Raw genomic sequence first — 21,646 nt, 5'->3', positions numbered from 1 at the left:
CCCTTTTACGAGAATATAATGCCAGATTTAATGATCTTATCCTTTATGCAGAAATTAGATGGCCGAATAAAGGGAAAGTTCGAGTATGGTGATTTATAAATCTAGAAGAAGACATTGAAGAGTTCCTAAATCTGTAAATGAATATACAGTGGAACTTCTCTATTACGAACTTTATTTAACGAATTTTTTTGCAAAACAACATTGCACCTTGAAACGAAATTACATGTAAAATTAACCCCATATAGTGAAGTGTTAGTCTCTCTATAACTAATTTTTAAAAAAATTAGTAAAAACATTTTTGAAAATTTTCAAGCATTTACTGCTAAACATTTACCTCTTTTTTCAAGCATTTACCGCTCAGATATACGCCTTCTTCCTTCCAAAATTGCGCATTAGCATCTGGAATTAAATAATCATCCTTTTAGTGGAACACATGTGGCCATTGAACGCCCGCCCACAGGAGGGTCTTTGTTTCATTTTTGTTACAGTTATTAAACCAAATGGGTTTTCTTAAAAGTGGTCGCAAACTTTACAATAAATAGGGTAGATTTGTAAATTGATGTTGGCTCAGGGGAAAATGAAATTCGCTGTGGTAAACTTTAGCATGCTGTGGCGGCAATACATAAAATGCTACCATAGTCGGTTTTTAGTAATGCCTGACTGACATTCGCTTCTCACCTCAACTGTACCATGCGACCTTCCTGTCGATCATTATATGATATGTCCATTCTCATCTAACTGGACTCCCAATAGATGGTTTTCATGATTTTTTTTTTTTTTTTTTTATTTGTTCGTCATCAATCACATAGGCTATATGCTCTTGTATCTTTTTTCCTGAAAAGTAACATATAGCATTCATTAGCCATAAATTTTCTTTCGTGTATATATTGATGAAAACAGAATAAAAGAAATTCACAAAGTCGTATATTTCTTCAAAGTGATTGATAGGAAAGGTCACGTGATACTGTTGAATTGGCAAGCAAACATCGAGTAGGCGGTACTAACAATTCACTATATGGCCAGCATGACGAAGTTTGCAGTGTATGTATCGGCAAGTGCTGCAGTCGAATATTTTTACAACTGCGGAAACAATGTCGAAAAGAAAGTGTTTAAGTATTAATGATAAAGCAAAGATTATTATGATATTGACCAGGGTTTTAAGAAAAAATATGTTGCGGAGAAATGTGGCATACCTGCAAGCAGTTTATCTACGATTTTAAAAAATTGAGAATCAATTTTAAATGCAATTGAAGGAGGAGCAGACAAGAAGCGAATTAAGTTGTGTATATACAAAGATGTTAATAAAGCTGTTCTAAAATGGGTGTAAATGATACATGAAAAGAATATACCAATATCGGGCCTAATAATTAAGCAACAATCTCTGAAATTTGCTCAGTCCCTTAGACATACAGAATTTAATGCGAGCACTGATTGGCTAGATAAATTTAAGAAGTGCCACAGAATTGTGGAAAAGGTTATTTGTGGAGAAAGTGTTAATGTAAGTGAAGAAGATTGCAACAATTGGAGGAACAAGATTTTGGAAGAATACGAACATAAGGATGTTTTTAATGCTGACGAAATGGGTTTATTCTTTAAATGTTTACTGAATAGAACACTTGCTTTTAAGGATGATAAATGTTTTGGCAGAAAACAAAGCAAAGAAAGAATCACTGTGCTAGTTGGAGCAAATATGACAGGAAGTGAAAAATTAAGACTTTTAGTCATCGGAATATCAAAAAATCCAAGATGTTTTAGAGGCACAAAATCTTTGGAAGTTGACAACACATTTAATAAAAAAGCATGGATGACAAGTGATATTTTTGAAGAATGGATATTAAAACTAGACAAGCATACAACAAAAGAAAAAAGGAAAATCGTGACAAGGGAAACTGACAACTGTCCAGCCTGCCAGTATTTCTGCCAAACTTGCCGAAGTTTGGCAGAAATACTGGCAGGATGTGCTTCGCACATTTGGCAGATGCCAAAAGTGCGAAGTTGTTGTTTTTACCACCAAACGTAACGTCAAAACTCCAGCCAATGGACCAAGGCATTATTAAAAACTTTAAATTTCATTATCGAAAGAGAATAATAATGAAGATTGTCAATGCATTATCAGAAAATAGAAATTTGGAGGTTACAATTAACCTTAGAGATTGCATCTCTGAACTGGCAAAAGTTTGGACAAACGATGTCACTGAATACACTGTCCAAAATTGTTTTTTGAAAACGGGATTTGCATTGAATACAGAAGTTGAACAATGACTGGATGAACAAGATGAACTACCCCTTTCGCAACTGAAAAACTTTTGGACATTATTAGAATTGTCCGAAAACATCGAAAATGAAATAACACTGGATAGTTATGCTTTTGTAGATCACAGCAGAATATCCAAATGAAGATAAAATACTGCTGATTAACAGTGTTAGGCGTGACCATGATCACGAAGAAATTAATGATGACGCTGAAGACGTATCAGAACAACCCGTAGAAAAGCCAACTCGCGAAGAAATGATTAACGCTTTGAAAACAGTTCATATGGGTCTACAAGTTTTGTGAAAATGTTCCTAATAATGTTTTTAATGCTCTGAACAAATGTGAGGTTTTCTTTTAGAATCAGACAATTTTTTTAATTGTACTGTGCAAATGAAAATTACAGATTTTTTTTTTAATTTGTGATGCTTACCAGCGAAAATTGTGTAAATGTAATTTAAATAAGTATGTTTTTGAAATAAAATACATTAAAAATAAATGTAGATTCATTTTCTAATTAGATAACAATTTCTAATAAAAATGATATTCTCTGTATAACGAAATTTCTCTATAACAAATCTTTTCACTGGATTTATTGAATTCGTTATAGGAAAGTTCGACTGTATTAAGAAACTTTGATTACAGTTGGACTTGGAGTTGCAAGTAAGAGGAAAAGATATAGCTGAAATGATGAGTTTAATTTTTTTTTTTTCAAATCAAACTTAGCCATAAAGTGAAATCAGCTGGAAGAGGAACATCTTCAGCATTTTCCCTATTTCAAACAGCACCTTGGTAAAAATGATATCAATGTTACTTGCTCTATCCCTCTAGAATAAATTTGAAGATTTGAATTGGAGATTATAACAGTACAAAATGATGTTGGTTTAAAGTCCCAAGCAAAAAAAAAAAAAAAATAGTAAGAACACTAATTTTGGAATGTGGTTGACTGCTAAATTTCCCAATTTGACCGCAGTGCTTTAAGGACAAAAATCTTACTTCAAATAAACTGGTCTGTGTGAATTTCTGCTTGTATCAATGATTAACCTGGCATCTACCCAAATAACTGCTTGAGAGCTTGGTTGTTGTTGTATACTCCCATCTATGAACATCTAGCTGTCAAAATGGGATGTCATATAGAGGAAATCCCCGACTTATGTAATATTCGACTTACGGAAATTCAACTTTACATAAGTTTTTGCCTTCCGGTGCAAACTTAAAAATATCGTGGAAATGTATTTTGCATCCCGTAGAAATAAAATGGAGGTATCGTGAAAATATCCTAATGTGAACCGAATAACGCATTGTGTTTTTTTTTTTTTTTTTTTTTTTGTAATTCGTTCCAAGTCCTTGGAAGTTGAAAATTTCGCTATATTACTAAGCTATTTATCTCTCAAAGGTCATATTTATAATAGAAATTTCACTACCTTTTCATCGTTATCATATGTTCCCGTTATAAGAATCAATTTTGAACGCCTTTGTGATATTTTTCTAAAGCACGTTTCTGGAGGTCACGACCATAAAACAATAAAAACAATTTGCAGTATATTGGGCTTTTCTGTTAGTGCATCTAATTATAAACGGGTAGTAAACTCGATCTTATTACATTTGCGATAATACCGATAACTGCAATTGTGTGGGTTTTTAAAAGGGAATAACATTTCACCTATATGGTGAAATGTTATTCCCTTCACTGAAACCTTCAATCATAAAAAAAACAAATTTTAAGAAACATCTTTTCATTCCTATTTACGTATTACAATGATGAAGGGAAAGCGACGAATGAAAAGTGCAAGTGGTGGTAGTGGCAGGAAACAAAATGAAAATGATTAAGAAGTACGAAGCAGAACAAAGTTTGTCTTCTATTGCAAGGGAATTAGGTCTCGCTGCTTCAACAGTGAATACTATTTTAAAGGACAGTGCACGTATAAAAGAACACGTCAAAGAATCAACGCACTTAAGATCAACAGTGATCACAAAACAGCGTTCAGATGCTATATCGAAGATTGAACAGTTAATAATATGGATGGAAAATCATTCGGAAGTGAGTGCCCCTGAGTTTAATGACCATTCAAGCAAAAGCAACAAGTATTTATAAAGATATTAAGGATGAGTGCAGCGAACCTCAACCCAAGTTCGTGGCAAGCAACGGGTGGTTTAATAGGTTCAAGCAGACTGCTCTGTATTGTAAAAAAAATGCTGGATCGAACGTGCATTGCCAAAGCGGAAAATACAATGCCAGGTTTCAAGGCCTCAAAAGATAGGGTCATCTCTTGCTTGGGGCTAATGCAGCGGAAGATTACAGATTAAAACCACCTCTTGTGTACCATTCTGGAAATCCTTGTGCATTTAAGGGCATCAATGCTCTCTCTTTGAGGATTAGTTTAAATGCTGCTTCATTCCCAAGGTTGAAAAATATTGTAAAGACAACGGCATTCCTTTCAAGATTTTGCTTCTATTAGATAATGCTCTTGGACGTCCTATGCATCTAGATAATTTCAATTTGAACATGAGAGTCATATTTCGACTGCCAAACACAACTTCACTCATCCAACCTATGGATCTGGGTGTTATTTCAAATTTAAAAGCATACTATTTCAGGCATTGTCTGCAGTAGACAATGAGAAAAATTTTATTTTTTCATCGCAGTATTTACCACGGCATCTTAAACATTAATAAGGCCTGTGTGGAAATTACTAAAAGTTGTATAAATGGTGCATGGAAGAAAATATGCCCATAGCACATAAATGGCTTCAAAGGATTTGAAAAAGATGAATTATATGAAGAGGTTACAGATAAGATTGTAAAGGTTGCAGAGCTACTTCAGTGGGAGGTTGATGCCAAAGATGTGGAGGAGTTAATAGCAGAAGAAGAGAAGGAATTATCTAACGACGAACTTATTGACTTGCAGGCAGTGATAGTGAAAGAAGAAAATGCTGACGAAGCTCAAGATGAACCAAATGAGGAGCCGAGACACTTCATGACCAGAGAGATGGCAGTGGTGAGGTTTGAGAAGATGAATCCTGACAGTGAACGATTCTTAAAAATTAACAGAGGGGTGAATGATATGCTTGCTTTCTACAAAGAAATCTATGATGAAAAGAATAAAGCCATCATCCAGTCATCCATTAATATGTTCTTTCGTAAGGTTAAGTGGCCAACCCCCTTCTAAATCTCCACTGCCCTCAACCTCTGCAGTGGTGTACTTATCAGCTGAAGATGTCGATTCTAGCAACAGTGCTCAAGAGGTAAAACTTACTGACGTTTTGCCTATATCCTCTATTTTTATTTTATAATTTTGAAATTTTTTTTAAATTGCACGCTTTCGTAATTTTTTCTGTGCATGAGATAAAAAACTGAATAAATACGATAAATAATTCTTTTTACGTGTTCATCGAACATTTCTTTTTTGATTCAATCAATTCAGCGAGCACAGGTGCGAGTGCTGCACAAGAATGGGGGAAATTCTGACTTGCGTAGTGTTCCGCGGAATGCAACCCTTGCATAAGTCGTGGAGTTCCTGTATCTTATTAATATGGTATTAATATGGCATTTACATATGCTCAGTTTACAAAATCGTTACTGATTATTTGCTTTTCTCAGAAATTTATTTATATAAAAATATTCGATTTCATGTTCTCTAACAGTTGTGCTCACGTGTCTTTCCAATATGAAATACACATCCAATACAAATAAATGTTTGATTCTGAATTTAAAGTACATTTTTTACTTAATATATCAGTTACTTTTAAAACAAAATTTTTTGCTGTCATCTCTTTTTTATACCCTAATGATTTAGTTTTATTTTTTAAATAGTTGATCCTATGAATTGATTTCTTCTTCCAGATTCTGAAGGCTCCTCATTCAGCCATAAGCATAGCAAATTTGTAGCTGCGATACCTTATAATAATCTGTGGTCAGATTATGATTCTGATCAGTATGCTAAAAACTCTCAATCCCAGATTTCAGAACAAGATAACTTGTATAATGCCTACCATAGTAGTAATCAATATGCGAATACCCATGTTGGAGATAGCACTAGCAATCTGTATGGACATTATCCAGAACAGATTTCTTACTGGGTGCAGTCTCCTCAAATGCAAGGACATCCATATAAAGGAAATGCTAGGACAGGTAGGTGCTTTTTATGTCAATGTACATATTCTTTTATTTATTATATTATTTTTTATTTAATATATAAAAATAATATTAGTATATATATATATAATTATGAGAGTGTCCTTGGATTCAGGGGAAGTTACTACAGACTGGAGATGTGCGAATGTATCCCCAATTCACCAAGAGGGATCATGAAAGTGTGACACGAGTAATTACAGATCTGTTGGTGTAATTTCTGTTCCAGGGAAAGTAATGGAGTCACTGATTAAAGAAGTAATGTAGGATCATCTAGACAAGGCTGCAATTATACTTTAGACACAGCATGGGTTTTTTAACTGGAAATCTTGTCTGACAGATTCGATTGGATACTACAATGTTGTCACAAAGGAACTGAATGCAAAAAAATAATTTTGATATAATATACTTGGATTTCAGGAAGGCTTTCAATACTGTTGCACATAAAAGACTGCTGTACAAATTGGAGAAGTGTGGCATTAAGGGAACATTTCTGCTATGGATAAAGGATTGGTTGAGTAGGAGAAGGCAGAGTGGTAATCAATGGACACTGCCTTTCATGAACCGAATCCTGGGGGACCCCACTAATGTTATTTGTGGGGTCCCCCAGGATTCGCTGTTGGGCCCATTGTTGTTTTCTGTATTTATCAATGATATTGATGAAGGCATATTAGGTTTAATGTCCAAGTTTGCAGGGCCCCTCCGTAGCCAGATGGGAAGGAGCAGTAGTGCGTAGCACACGCTTCTTGATTAGACTGGGGTTCGAGCCAGTCACCACCAAATATGGAGGATGTGGAAAGGTCAGAGAATGACTACCACATATCCCGGAGCAATATGGCCCTAGTTGCTAATGCTCCTAAAAAAAAACCAAAAAACAAACAATAACCAAGTTTGCAGATGATAAATAGGTTGGCAGTGTTGTTAATGACAGTATTATACTGCAACAGTATCTAGAAAAATTGGGAAGATGGCACAAGTGGCAAGTGAATTTTAACATTGACAAGTGCAAAGTACTGCGTATGGGTAGTAGTAACCCAAGAGTAACGTCCAACTGAGTGGTACTACACTCAGGGTGATTGAGAATGAAAAAGACCTGGGGGAATTGTGTAGTCAGAAATAAAATTCTCTGAGTAGTGCAGACAAGCTGCCAAGACAGCTCATAGAGTTTTGTCAACAACATACGGAAATTTTTCCAGCAGTGATAAAGATATGATTATCCCTTTGTATAAGGCAGTGGTCAGACCACACCTTGAGTACTGCATACAGGTCTGGAGGCCTCAGTTTACGAAGAATGCCTAGCTGCTGGAATGAGTGCACTTGTTTCAGCAGTTTGTGGAGTGGAACAAATGGGTGCTCTTGCCAAGAAAGGCTTCAGTTCTGCAAATTGCAGCATCTGGAGACTAGGCACCTCGAGGTGATCTGATTGGGGTGTTTAAGGATTTGAATGAATTGAACAAGCTCAGTGCTGATGGAATTCTTCCTCTTGCTTAAGGCTATGCACTTGAGGTGGCACAAATTCAAATTGAGGAAAGATGGTTGCAGAATAGATGTGCGGAAGTTTGCCTTTAGCTGGTGGGTGATTGATTTCTGTAACAAACTGCCATCTCTTGTGGAAGTTGATAGCTTAAATAAGTTCAAGGAAGAACTTGACAAACTATTGGAAGGAATGGATAGACAAAATGGGAATGTGGGGTTTTTTTTTTGGATTTTTTTTTTTTTTTTGGCCAATGCTGCATAAGGTTGCTTTCTTACATCATTTGCTAATTCTAATATATATGTTATAATAAATGATTTCACACTCTGCTGCAGAAGTTTTTTTTTTGTGTGTGTGTGTGTTAAGTGATTTTCAGTAAAGCCTGTCCATTTGTAATGAAAATAAATAGTTTATTGAAATTTAAATTATTATTAGTATGTTATCAGTAATAATAAACAAGAACTGGTTATTGATTTAAGAATAAAACACAGTACATACTATATCATATTAGACACCTATAAAATTTTAATGCATTGTGATTTCAAAAATTATAACAAAATTTGAAATTATAATTATGCTTGAAGGATTATAATGAAAATTCTTTGTCAAAATGACAATGGAAATGCAGTTTTATCTGATAAGGGAATTTGTTAGATGATGTCATTGGTCTTCTGAGTTTCTGCCTGATTGAAAGTCAGTAGGAAATGGTTTGGCTGTTTCACCTGTTCAGCATGATATGAGCAGTCATTCAAGCCCTAATGAGTTGAAGACAGAAAAAAAATAGTGATCCTCCCATGTTGCAACAGAAGAGACTACACTGCAGTAAAATTAAATTAAAAGAACAGGAATGGCACAATTGGAGATCTTTATTAAAAGTCAGTTTGTGACATTTATTTAAATATTCTAGCATATTTAAAGATACATTTACAGTAATTCAGTTCTTATAAAATTACTGGAAATAGTTTTAAATTGATATATTTGAAAAACTGAAAAATTAAATTAATTAATTATGGACCAAGTAACGATGGTGGGAACAGAGAGAATGCATGGTCTCGGTTAATGAGGAATTTGTGTGTGTCGGGGGGGGGGGGGGCTAAGAAATAATGAGACTGTGCATGCAGCCACTACACACCAAGTGCCACCTATAAAACAAAAGCATAATAGTTGACCTTGAACCATTCCCTAGTTTGTCAAGTCATGTTCCAACACACACATTTACTTTGCATTGAGACATGTTTTCATTATGTTTTTGCCTTGTGTTTTTGCTTTCATTACCTTGTGTTTTTGCAGTTTGCTAAAAAAAGGACAGACAAAAGAATTGAACAACAAATCAACCTCATTTTTTAATAAAACTAAAGAAAATACCAGCTGAAAGTTATAAGTTATGTCAAGTTTATGGGCAAGATACTATGTCAAGAACTCGCATTTTTGAATGGCATAAAAGGTTTTTAGAAGGAAGAGAGAATGTGGAGGAAAGTGATGAATGACCAGGCCATCCAATATCTGTGAAAACTGATTTATTTATTTTTTTTTCCTTGTTAGTTGTTGGAGCATCAGATTCTATGGCCATAATGTACCTCCCAAAGTTTTTGCATTTTTTACTGTGAGCCAATCCCGAGGCGGGATTTGAAACCACGACCTTTGGGTTGCCAGGCAGGCACTTTACCCACCTGGCTAGCCCGGTCGGCGTGAAAACTGATGAAAATGTGGACTGGATAAGGACATTGATTAGAAGTGATTGTTGTTTAAGCATTAGACTGGTTGCATCAGAACTCAATATGGACAAAAAAAAAAAAAAAATTGGACAAATTTTAACTTAAAATTTAGACGTGAGAAAAGTGTATGCAAAGGTGGTGCCAAAAATTTTGAATGAAAATCAAAGAATGAGAAGACTCCAAGTTTGTGAAGATATTTTGAAAAAAATAAAAGATCCAGACATTTTGTGTACTGTAATTACTCGCAATGAAAGTCGGCTGTTCCAGTACAACCCAGAAACTAAAAGACAGTTAATGCAGTGGAAGACAAAACAACCCCTAGACCAAAAAAATCAAGAGTGAACATCATGCTTCTTGTTTTCTTCGATATTAAAGGAATTATTATGGCTGAATACACTCCACCAGGTCAGACTGTCAATAAAATATACTACATTGAAGTTCTGACAAAGCTGCTTCAAAAAGATTTGAAGGAAGAGACCTGAATTGTGGAAGGATGATTAGATGCACCATCAAAACAAAGCTCCAGCACACAGTGCTCTCTCTGTTGCCAGTTTTTGGCCAGGATATAAGCTTGAGTTGAACTTATTGATAACAATTGAACCAGTAATATAATGAATAAGTTTTTTGTGTGTTTTTATTATTTTATGTATACATGAAACATGCAGACATAGTTAGCATTAGCAAAGGCACATGATGCAAGAAAGCAAGCTTATATAGCATCAGCCAAAAAAAAAAAAAAAAAAACCCCTTATTTCACCCATCCACTCGTTCCAAAGGTTTGTCAAGTTCTGCCTTGAATCTACTTAAGCTATCAACTTCTACAACGACAGATGGAAGTTTGTTCCAGCAATCAACCACCCACTCGCTAAAGGCAAACTTCCGCACGTCTATCCTACACCCGTCTTTCCTCAATTTCAATTTATGCCTTCTCAGATGATTATTCTGAGCAAGAGGAAGAATCCCATCAGCATTGAGCATGCTCAAACCAGTCAAGGCTTTATACACCTCAATCAGATCACCTACCAGGTGCCTAGTCTCCAGACACTGTAATTTGCAAAACTCAAGCCTTTCTTCGTAAGAGCAACCCTTTGTTACATTCACCAATCTTGTTGCCCTTCTCTGTACTCGTTCCAGCAGCTCTAGATCCTTCTTAAAATGAGGCCTCCAGACCCATGTACAGTACTCAAGATGTGGTCTGACCATTGCCTTATACAAGCAGATAATCACCTCCTTATCCCTGCTAGAAAAATTCCTGTATATCATTGACAAGACAACATGAGCTACTCTTGCAGACCGTCTGCACTGCTCAGAAAACTTCATATCTGCCTGCACAATTACCCCCAGGTCTTTTTCATTCTCTACCACTGTCAGTGTGGTACCACAAAGTTGATACGTTACTCTGGGCAGGAGCAGCAGTGCGTAGCACATGCTTCTTGATTAGACCGGGGTTCGAGCCTGTGACCACCAAATACGGAGGATGCGGAAAGGTCAGAGAATGACCGCCACATATCCCCGCAGCAATATGGCCTCAGTTGCTAATGCTCCTAAAAACCAAATAACAAACAAACGTTACTCTAGGATGTAAAGTACTACCTATGCTTCCCATAGGTAGTACTTTACATTTGTCAATGTTAAACTTCATTTGCCACCTCTAAGCCCATCTGCTCAACTTTTCTAGATCCTGTTGTAGCAGTGTACTGTCATTAACAACCCTACCAACCTTCGTATCATCTGCAAACTTGGACATTAAGCCTGATATATCATCATCAATATCATTTATAAATACAGAAAACAACAATGGACCCAACACTGAACCCTGAGGGACTCCAGTAATAACATTAGTCCACAAAGTGCAGTGTCCATTGATTACCACTCTGTCTTCTCCCACTCAACCATCACTTTATCCATAGCAGCAATTTCCCTCCAATGCCACACTGCTCCAATTTGCCAGCAGTCTTCCATGTGCAACAGTATCAAAAACTTTCTAAGATCCAAATATATTATATCAAAGTTATTCCGTGCATCCAGTTCTTTGTGACTACATCATAGTATCCAATCAAATTAGTCAGACAAGACTTCCCCTTAACAATCCCATGCTGTGTCCAAGCTATAACTGAAGTCTTGTCTAGATGATCCTGCAATGCTTCTTTTACCAGTGCCTCCATTAATTTCCCTGGAACAAAATTTAAACTAGCAGGTCTGTAATTACCTGTCTTCCCCCTCGATCCTCCTTTGTGGATTGGGGTCACATTTGCACATCTCCAGTCCATGGGTACCTCCCCTGAGTCCAGGGAAGCTCCCATAATTATGTCTAAGGGTTTGCTTAATTCTTTTGCTGCCTCCTTTAATATAACTGGATAGATTCCATCCACCCCAGGTGCCTTTCTTGTGTTTATCTTCAACAATTTCTCCTTCACTTTATTCTGTTATTACAAGATTATCTAGCCTACTGCCAGAGTTTAATACACCTCTGGCATTCCCCTCCCTGAATAACTCCTCATGTGTGAATGTTATTCATTTAGTTTGTTATCTACCTGAGCAGGATCATCAACAGTTGAACCACTGATATCAAGTGGACCAATCTGATTCATCCCCTTCCTTCTAGAGTTTACATAAGAAAAGAACTCTTTGCTGTTTTTCTTTGCATCCTTTGCCAAAGATTTTTCGTAATCTGCCTTCGCCTGCATAACCTCCTTTGTAACTTGGTTACAGACCAGCTTATATCTATCATAGGCTTCTGTGTCACATGTTAATTTATAAATATGCCATGCATTTTTCTTCTCTGTCACATGTCTAATTCGTTCATCTGACATCTTTTAGGCCTAAATCTTGAACAGTATTTCTTTGGTGGTATGAAAAGCCCAGTAGCTTCCAAGATTAATTCTTTGAATGCTTCCCATTTTGAATTTGCTGTTGGTAACATCATCAATTGGTTCCACCATATAGAATTTAAATACTGTCTCAGACCACCGTAGTCACCTTTACGAAAGCAAAAGCCCTTCCCTTTACCCTTGATGGTAGTTACCTCTTTTGAGTAAATCCCACTTCAGCACACGTGATCACTGCCACCTAATGGTTCCTTTATCTGCAGATTCTTGATGCATGAAGAATCAGATCAAGAGTATTACTCCCTCTAGTTGCCTCCATAACATGCTGCTGTAGAAAATAATCATCCAATAAAAGTTGCTTCCTCAGTGCTTTCTTGATTTCTATTAACAGAAGAATTGAGCTGAATGATAATGTAATGGAGAGATACAAATAAAAAGTTGTCACCAGGAAGGAAATTTATTGATTAAATGAACTAACCACTGAACATTAAACAGGGCTATTTTTAACTTTTACATTATTCACATCTTTAATTTAGTAAAAAATATTTTTTAAAATTCAATTTGTTGAAGAAATATTTGAGAATATATGCTGATAAATGTTAGTTAATACTATAGTTGTAAGTTCAGTATTCTTTAAAAAAAAAAAAAAAAATTAATTTGTAAGACAGTAATTGATAGCATAGCTTAATTTATGGTACTCGCCTTGTTATAATCTGCAGTTGATGCTTAAGGTAGGATGAATAATAGTTTGAATTTTAAAAATTGGGATTAATATGAATATGTATGAATTTTAAAAACGGAGTTAAATTATGCTCAAGGAAATAGAAGTGCACATCTTCATCCTTGGTTGTCATAAATTGAAGGTGGAAAATGATTGAAGCTGTAAGAGTTAAACTGAGAGGCCAACAGCCGTAACGAGCTGGCTTTCGGTATTAACGTCTTCAGTTGGTGATAGTGGAAAGAGAGTGAACACGTGTATTTAAAGGACTCTATGTTCCCATGATGCTCTTTGATACATGTGTACTTTGTACACTCTCAGGTGCACGAGATTCCGAGCCGGAGAGAGGTTATAGGGTAATTTGGCATTTAATACGTTAAATTTAGAATAATGGCGGAACCAAATTTTACAACCTTACCCTCCAGAGATTAAATTATATACACGACACGCAGATGAGATTAAATTATATACAATACGCAGATGACATCCTTATTATAGGAAATAAAACCATAATTGATAACCTTTTTATTAATTTTAATTCTATACACAATAGATTAAAATTTACTCTTGAAATAGAAGAAAATGGACAAATTAATTTCCTTAATCTTACCATATATAAGATGGGCACCAAACTTGGAACTAGAATTTACAGAAAAAATACCCACACTGGAAAATACTTACATTTTGAGTCGCACCATCCTCTTAGTACAAAAAAAGCTGTCCTCTACAACCAGATTCATAATGCCTTCAAATACAGTTCTACACATGAAGACCTATCTAATGAACTCCAATATCTTACAGAAAAATTCATATCCAGAAAATATCCTTCTCAGTTAATCCAACAAATCATCACTACTGCCCAAAATAATATCAACAAACCATCCAAACACATCACACACCAACACGTGTATTGTCATTCCTTACCACAGTAATCTTGCCGAGCGATTCCGTCGATTGTTTACTGGTACAGACATCAATCTCACATTTTCAGCATATAATAAACTAGGATCAATGTTTAATTCGTATAAAGATACATATCAAATCAGTGATATGAACAATATGTTTATCTAATTAAATGCCAACAAAACTGTAATGCATGTTACATTGGTAGCACCACCTCTAAATAAGGCTCCACAAAAACATCAAATACACGTGCATATTGCCATTACAATAGCTTCAGAACAAGACAATCAAACACAGAACTTACACTACATGTACAGTCCCACAACCACACCCCTTTAGTTGATTCAACCAAACCTATCTTAAAATTGAAATCTAGTTTTAAAATTTTCCAGTACGAAGCCCTTATCATAGAATGGTTTCGCCATTATTCTAAATTTAACGTATTAAATGCCAAATTATCCTATAACCTCTCTCCGGCTTGGAATCTTGTGCACCTGAGATTACCACGTATCAAAGAGCATCATGGGAACATAGTCCTTTAAATACACGCGTTCACTCTTTCCACTATCGCCAACTGAAGATGTTAATAATGAAAGCCAGCTCGTTACGGCCGTTGGCCTCTCAATTTAACTTTTACAGCTTCAATCATTTTCTACCTTCAATTTATGACAACCGAGGATGAAGACGTGTACTTCTATTTCCTTGAGCATAATTTAACTCAGTTTTCAAAATTCAAATATATTCATATTAATCCTAATTTTTAAAAGTCAAACTATTATTCATCCTACCTTAAGCATCAACTGCAGATTATAACAAGGTGAGTACCATAAATTAAGCTATGCTATCAATTTGAGTCAATTTAAATCGGTATCTTAAGAATTCTATTATTTATCTAATTGTAAGATAGTAATTTAAAACTTGGTGGTATACTAGGTAAACTTGTTTTTCTAATTATGTTTTCTCTTTTATCTGTTAAGGTGATTATTTTTCACCCTTGCCTCTTCATTTGTGATCCGATCCTTACAGAAGACTCTGAAAAGCTTTTATTTATCTAAAATGCTAGAAATCTCTTTTATAACATAAAAGTATTTTTTTAATCAGTGTGTCAATTATTTTTAATATTGACTGTATGGAAAATTTATTATCTCAGCTTAATGACTTTAGATTTTGAAGTGTTTTCTAGCTTTTGCTGTTCTTCTTTATATCATGCTTTGATTTTCCATCAGGATGAATAATACTTCTGAATTAATCAGTTTCTCAACTTCTTGTACCATAAAGCAAAAAAGATAGGTTAATTAGGGTAGAGCAGGTTTCATCGAGATGTCTTTGGTCAAGTCTGCAAAGAAAAATAGCAAATATTTCTTTGCTTATGTTAACACTAGAAGGAAATGGATGAACACATTGATCCACTGGATATTAGTGTTAGTAGTGGCAAATAATGTGAAGAAGCAAGCGTATACAGCAGGGTTTCTCAGCCGGTGTTCTGCGAGAGATCAAGATAAAAAAAATAAATAAATAAACATCGTTTTTTGAACTTTGCACACCATGCGATGCTAGTGCTCACAGTGATGGCAGTGACCGAGCAGCCCCATTAGCAATTTCATTAGAGGTCTTTCAGCCACTGTATGGCAGTGCGCAATAGGACCGTTTTCATTTGGTTGAGTCCATTCTCAGTTTTGATGCAAGATAGGGGAGGCCATTGTTAATTGGTGAGCACTGTGTTGCACAGAGGGGAGGACAGTAGGCTGATGACTTCAGCCTCTCCCTCCCGAATTACCTCCCCCCAACTGCTGTTGTTGTAAACGTTGCAAAACGTGGATTGTGTAGGTTAGAAGTGAATCTTATTGTGAAGTTTTCGTATTTTTTGCAATTTTTTAGTTTAGCTATTTATTATGCCCCTCTGTTTTATATTTTAGTAGCGTTTGTGTTTTACAAGCTAACCTGCTAAGTAAAATCATTGAGATTATTTTATATTCTCAGCTATGTTGCTTTATGAAGGACAAATTCAGCCACATTCACCATGGCTTCCTTATGGGCAGGTCAGCAGTTACCGACCTACTTTCCTTAGAACATGACATCAAACATGGTCTTGATAATAACCATCAAATAGATATCATATATCTTGACCTACAAAAAGCCTTTGATTCAGTACCACACAAGTTTCTTTGCCTCAAATTATATCACATGGGGATATTAAATAATGCCCTATCACTAATGTTAAACTTCTTTTACAACAGCAACAGGAAAATGAGTTCTTTTTGATGGAAGTTACTCCTCCACTTTGCCTATCCAAAGGGGAGTCCCTCAGAGTTCTCTTCTTGGTCCTCTATTTTTTGAAATATATATTAATGACATACAAGATTGACAACATGTAGACATCAAAATGCTCTCATATGCAGATAATCCCAAAATATACAAAACCACAAAATCAATACAAGACTGTGAAATACTGGAAAAAGGATTAGCCGCTATCACCCTGTGGATTAGAAACAATAGCCTAATGCTCATTTTAGACAAATGCTGCTCTACCTCTATTGCAGACTGTCATAAAAAACATAATCAGTTATCATTACAAAACCAATAACAACGAGATAAAGCGAATACAAGAGGTTTCAGATTTGGGAGTATGGTTTTCTGCTAAGGGACACTTCAACATACATATAAATAATACTACCGCAAATGCCTCCAGATCTCTTGGACTATTTAAAGAACTGCTTTGACTTTTCCAACATACAACTCATAAAAACAGCACGTATAATGATTATAAACCCAATACTTGAATATGCCTCACAGGTCTGGAATCCCCACATCAAAATACTCATAAAACAACTGGAATATATTCAGAAATCCATAGTCAGATTCTTAGCCTGATGCTGTATAAAAAGGCTGTTATACAGCATCAGCCAAAATAAAAAAAAAAACTGTCCAATCCCCTCTTCCTTAAATTTATTCGAACTACTTACTTCTACAATGTAGATGACAGTTTATTTCAACGATTAGTTACTCTCTGGATGAAAGAAATTTTCATGTTGCATTTCATCTTTCTTGCAACTATCCTTTTTCAGTTTATTTCCCCCTTAATTGCAAGAATATTTGCTGATGCTATCGAGGCAATGTTAGGTGGATTGCAAAACTGCTAGCTTAGGGGGATTCACAGACTACTAGATTAACAGTAGCCGCAGGCAGAGGTGAAATTGATTCTTGCACTGCTTCTTTTGGAATGAGCAGCAGCCCGGAAAGCAAGTTTCTGGAGATTTTAGGAACTGCTGGGAGTCATGAAACAGGTAAATACATGGGCTGTGTTAGAGTAAGAACAGGTGCATGTATACTTGCATGTACACCAGTGCTAGGAGTATAGTAAATAAATTGGATAAATTTGAAGTGCTGGTTAAGACATCCAAGGCGAATACTGTTGGGATATCAGAGACGTAGTGTCACTCACATATAAGGGATGCAGAACTGGAATTCGGGAAATACAATGTGTACAAAAAGGATAGACAGGGTAAGAAAGGAGGAGGGGTTATGCTGTTAGTTAAGAAACATAAAATCTAAGGAAGTGCAACCAGTTGACACAGATGGACAGTGCAGTGATGAATCTGTTTGGTGGGATGATATAAGGCGCATTATAGCCGTAGTTGCTAATGTGCCAATAAAACCTAAGGATAAGATGATATAAGCACTGGGAAAGCAAAAATGAGGGTAGGCGTTTGTAATAGGCATAATGACTCTAATGAGTACAATAAACAATTATATAGAAAAATGGAATGGGCCTGTAAATCTTTTAATGGGGGATTTTAACTTTCCAGATATAGACTGTAACTTGTGGATTGGTCACTCGCACACTAGCAAGGCTTTTGTGAATTTATTCGATGATTGTTTTCTGCAGCAGCATGTTAGAAAGGCTACAAGAGGGAGTAACACTTATCTAGTTTGATTCTCTCATTGGTCTGATTATCTGCAGTGATTATTCATGCATTAAGAATTTACAGAAAAAGGAATCGCTAGGTGATCAGTGTTCTGATGTGGGATTTGCTTAAAGATGTAACTACCATCAGGGGTAAATGGAAGGGTCTTTGCTTTCGTAAAGGTGACTACAGTGGTCTCAGATTTAAGTTCTATACAGTAGGACCAACTGATGATGTTACCAACAGCAAATTCTAAATGGGAAGCATTCAAGGAAGTAATTTTGGACGCTACTAGGCTTTTTGTTTCAACTAAGAAATACTGTTATAGGTTTGGGCCCAAATGGATATCAGATGAAGTAATGAAACTCATGGCAGAGAAGAAAAATGCATGGATCCACATAAATTGTCAGGTGACACAGAAGCCTATGGTAGATACAAGCTAGTCTGTAATCAAGTCACAAAGGAGGTTAGGCAAGTGAAGGCAGTTTATAAGAAATCTTTATTATTACTAAATTACAGTTGCTCAGAGCGAAACGGATACAAAAATATAGATTGTGACAGGTTTAATAATAGGAAATATACATATATTAGATTAGATACATACAAATAAAAGCTTTCGGTTTTTTAGTTAACCTTCTTCAATTGAAATGAAATGACAGTCAGAATGGAGGCGTGTACTGCCAATCTTGTACGTGAAGTGCGTAGCTAATTGTTTGATGTTGAAGCCTGTGGCTGTGATGTATATGGACATGGCCAGCATTTTTCAATGGATGGACAGGATCTTTGCTTCGGTGATAGGGTGGACGTGACAACCACTGTTCCTGTTCACTGAGGTATTGGAGCATTTGATGTTTAACAACTCCAACCAGGCGCGGCGCAGATAATGGCGGGACTTATCCACAATCACGACATTGCGGTGTGGGTCAATGTCGTGGTGTGTTGCCCAAACGTGTTTGGCAATAGCTGAGTGCTCCACATCCGCTAAGCGGATTGCTCTTTTGTATTCGAAAAGGCGTTTTTCGAGCCGTCTCCCAGTTTCCCCGATGTAGCAGCTAGTGCAGTCACGGCAAGAGATGCAGTAGACCAATCCGCTCTGTAGTACGGTGGGGACAGGTGTTTTTACCTTAGAGATGATGGATTGTAATTTTTTGCCTGGGAGTTGTACGCACTTTATCCCATGTGATTTTAAGATTCTACAGACCTGTTGTGATAAGTTTGGGTAGTATGGGATAAAGGCGCTCGTGGCTGAGTCATCACCTTGGATGTTTCTGTTGGTTGCTACGCGGTCGCGTGCCTGTAGGTCACACCTGTCAAGGGTATTGATGGGATAGCCACACCTCGTAAGATCCGCCTTGACTTTAGCGATTTTGGTGCGCCTCTCATTTACAGAGCTAGTGTGTGTCCAGGTGCGAATTAGTAAGGTTCGTGCAGTGGCAAGAAGATGGCTACATGCGTGTGCTGACAGCAAGTTGGTAAATTGGCCAGCACACATAGGTTTACGATGGACTGTTGTCGTCAAGCACGTGCCCTCGCGCCGGACAAGGGTGTCTAAGTATGGTATGGTGTTGTTTGACTCTAGCTCGATCATGAATTTTATGAAAGGTGACAGAGTTGAGGTGGTCTAAGATTCAGTCACCTGAATTTCTGGGGATAACTACGAACACATCGTCCACATAGTGACACCAAAAGGCAATGGGATCTGGTACGTTTGTAAATGCACGACCCTCTAATTCCTCCATCACGATGTTTGCCGTGACCGAACTAACCGGGGAACCCATGGCTGTGGCGTGTACTTGTTGGTAAATGGAGTCGTTAAACATGATTGCACCAGCTGTTAAGCACAGTCTGAGGGCGCTGGAGATATCGTCTGGCGTTAGTTTGGTTCTGCTGCCAAAGGTTTCATCACTATATAAGAGTTGTTTTGCACATGTGATGGCAAGTTCTACTGGGATGGAGGTAAAAAGTGAAACTACATCAAACGATGCCATAACCTGATCTTGTGAGATGGATATGGTACGGATCCTTTCTGTGAACTCACTACTGTTGGAGACGGTGTTGGTGGTCTTGCCTAGTAGGGGAGAAAGGAGCCTCGAGACAAACTTGAGAAATCAAGTTTCTCTCGAGATAAGCCTTGGAACGATAGGAGTCGAAAGTGAACATCCTCGTCAACAGTTGGCTCAAACAGAAGAAAATAACAGAATCAACACGTAATCAACTCCGTGCCTCTGGCTGCCAGATCCCACAATTCTACAGACTACCGAAAGTACACAAAGAAGGCACACCATTAAGACCCATTGTATCCTGTCTTAACTCACCGAGTTAAGAATTATCTAAGTTTGTCTCGAGGCTCCTTTCTCCCCTTGTAGGCAAGACCACCAACACCATCTCCAACAGTAGTGAGTTCATAGAAAGGATCTGTACCATATCCATCTCACAAGATCAGGTTATGGCATCGTTTGATGTAGTTTCACTTTTTACCTCCATCCCAGTAGAACTTGCCATCACATGTGCAAAACAACTCTTAAACAGTGACGAAACCCTTGGCAGCAGAACCAAACTAACACCAGGCGATATCTCCACTGCCCTCAGACTGTGCTTAACAGGCGGTGCAATCATGTTTAACGACTCCATTTACCAACAAGTACACGGCACGGCCATGGGTTCCCCGGTTAGTTCGGTCACGGCAAACATCGTGATGGAGGAATCAGAGGGTCGTGCATTTACAAATGTACCAGATCCCATTGCCTTTTGGTGTCACTATGTGGACGATGTGTTCGTAGTTATCCCCAGAAATTCAGGTGACCGAATCTTAGATCACCTCAACTCTGTCACCTTTCATAAAATTCACGATCAAGCTAGAGTCGAACAACACCATACCATACTTAGACACTCTTGTCCAGTGCGAGGGCACGTGCTTGAAGACAACAGTCCATCGTAAACCTATGTGTGCTGGCCAATTTACCAACTTGCGGTCAGCACACACATGTAGCCATCTTCTTGCCACTGCATGAACCTTACTAACTCGCGCCTGGACACACTCTAGCTCTGTAAATGACAGGCGCGCCGAAATCGCTAAAGTCAAGGCGGATCTTATGAGGTGTGGCTATCCCATCAATACCCTTGACAGGTGTGACCTACAGGCACGCGACCGTGTAGCGACCAACAGAAACATCCAAGGTGATGACTCAGCCACGAGCGCCTTTATCCCATACTACCCAAACTTATCAGAACAGGTCTGTAGAATCTTAAAATCACATGGGATAAAGTGCGTACAACTCCCAGGCAGAAAATTACGATCCCTCATCTCTAAGATAAAAACACCTGTCCCCATCCTACTACAGAGCGGATTGGTCTACCGCATCTCTTGCCGTGACTGCACTAGCTGCTACATTGGGGAAACTGGGAGATGGCTCGAAAAACGCCTTTCCGAACACCAAAGAGCAATCTGCTTAGCGGATGTGGAGCACTCAGCTATTGCTGAACACGTTTGGGCAACACACCACGACATTGACCCACACTGCGATGTTGTGATTGTGGATAAGTCCTGCCATTATCTGCGCCACGCCTGGTTGAAGTCATTAAACATCAAATGCTCCAATACCTCAGTGAACAGGAACAGTGGTTGTCGCGTCCACCCTATCATCACAGCCACAGGCTTCAACATCAAACAATTAGCCACGCACTTCACGTACAAGATTGGTAGTACACGCCTCCATTCTAA

The 21,646-nt window shown here is 37.3% G+C and overlaps 1 protein-coding gene across 1 annotated transcript in view; it reads left to right on the top strand.

Annotated features, from left to right (window-relative positions):
• LOC150088407 (uncharacterized) overlaps positions 1-21,646 on the top strand; it is a 141,712-nt gene that overhangs the window by 63,117 nt on the left and 56,949 nt on the right. The window contains exon 5 of the mRNA XM_090369496.1: positions 6,095-6,382. Within this exon, the coding sequence (XP_090225622.1) occupies positions 6,095-6,382 (288 nt within the window). The remainder of the gene's footprint in view (positions 1-6,094; positions 6,383-21,646) is intronic.

Source organism: Mastigoproctus giganteus, chromosome 3, assembly GCF_048544385.1.
Source record: "Mastigoproctus giganteus isolate SK-2022 chromosome 3, ASM4854438v1, whole genome shotgun sequence".
In the NCBI taxonomy this organism is placed as follows: Eukaryota; Metazoa; Arthropoda; class Arachnida; order Uropygi; family Thelyphonidae; genus Mastigoproctus; species Mastigoproctus giganteus.
Note: the sequence above shows the minus strand (reverse complement) of the source record. Positions and strands in the feature narration are given on the sequence as shown.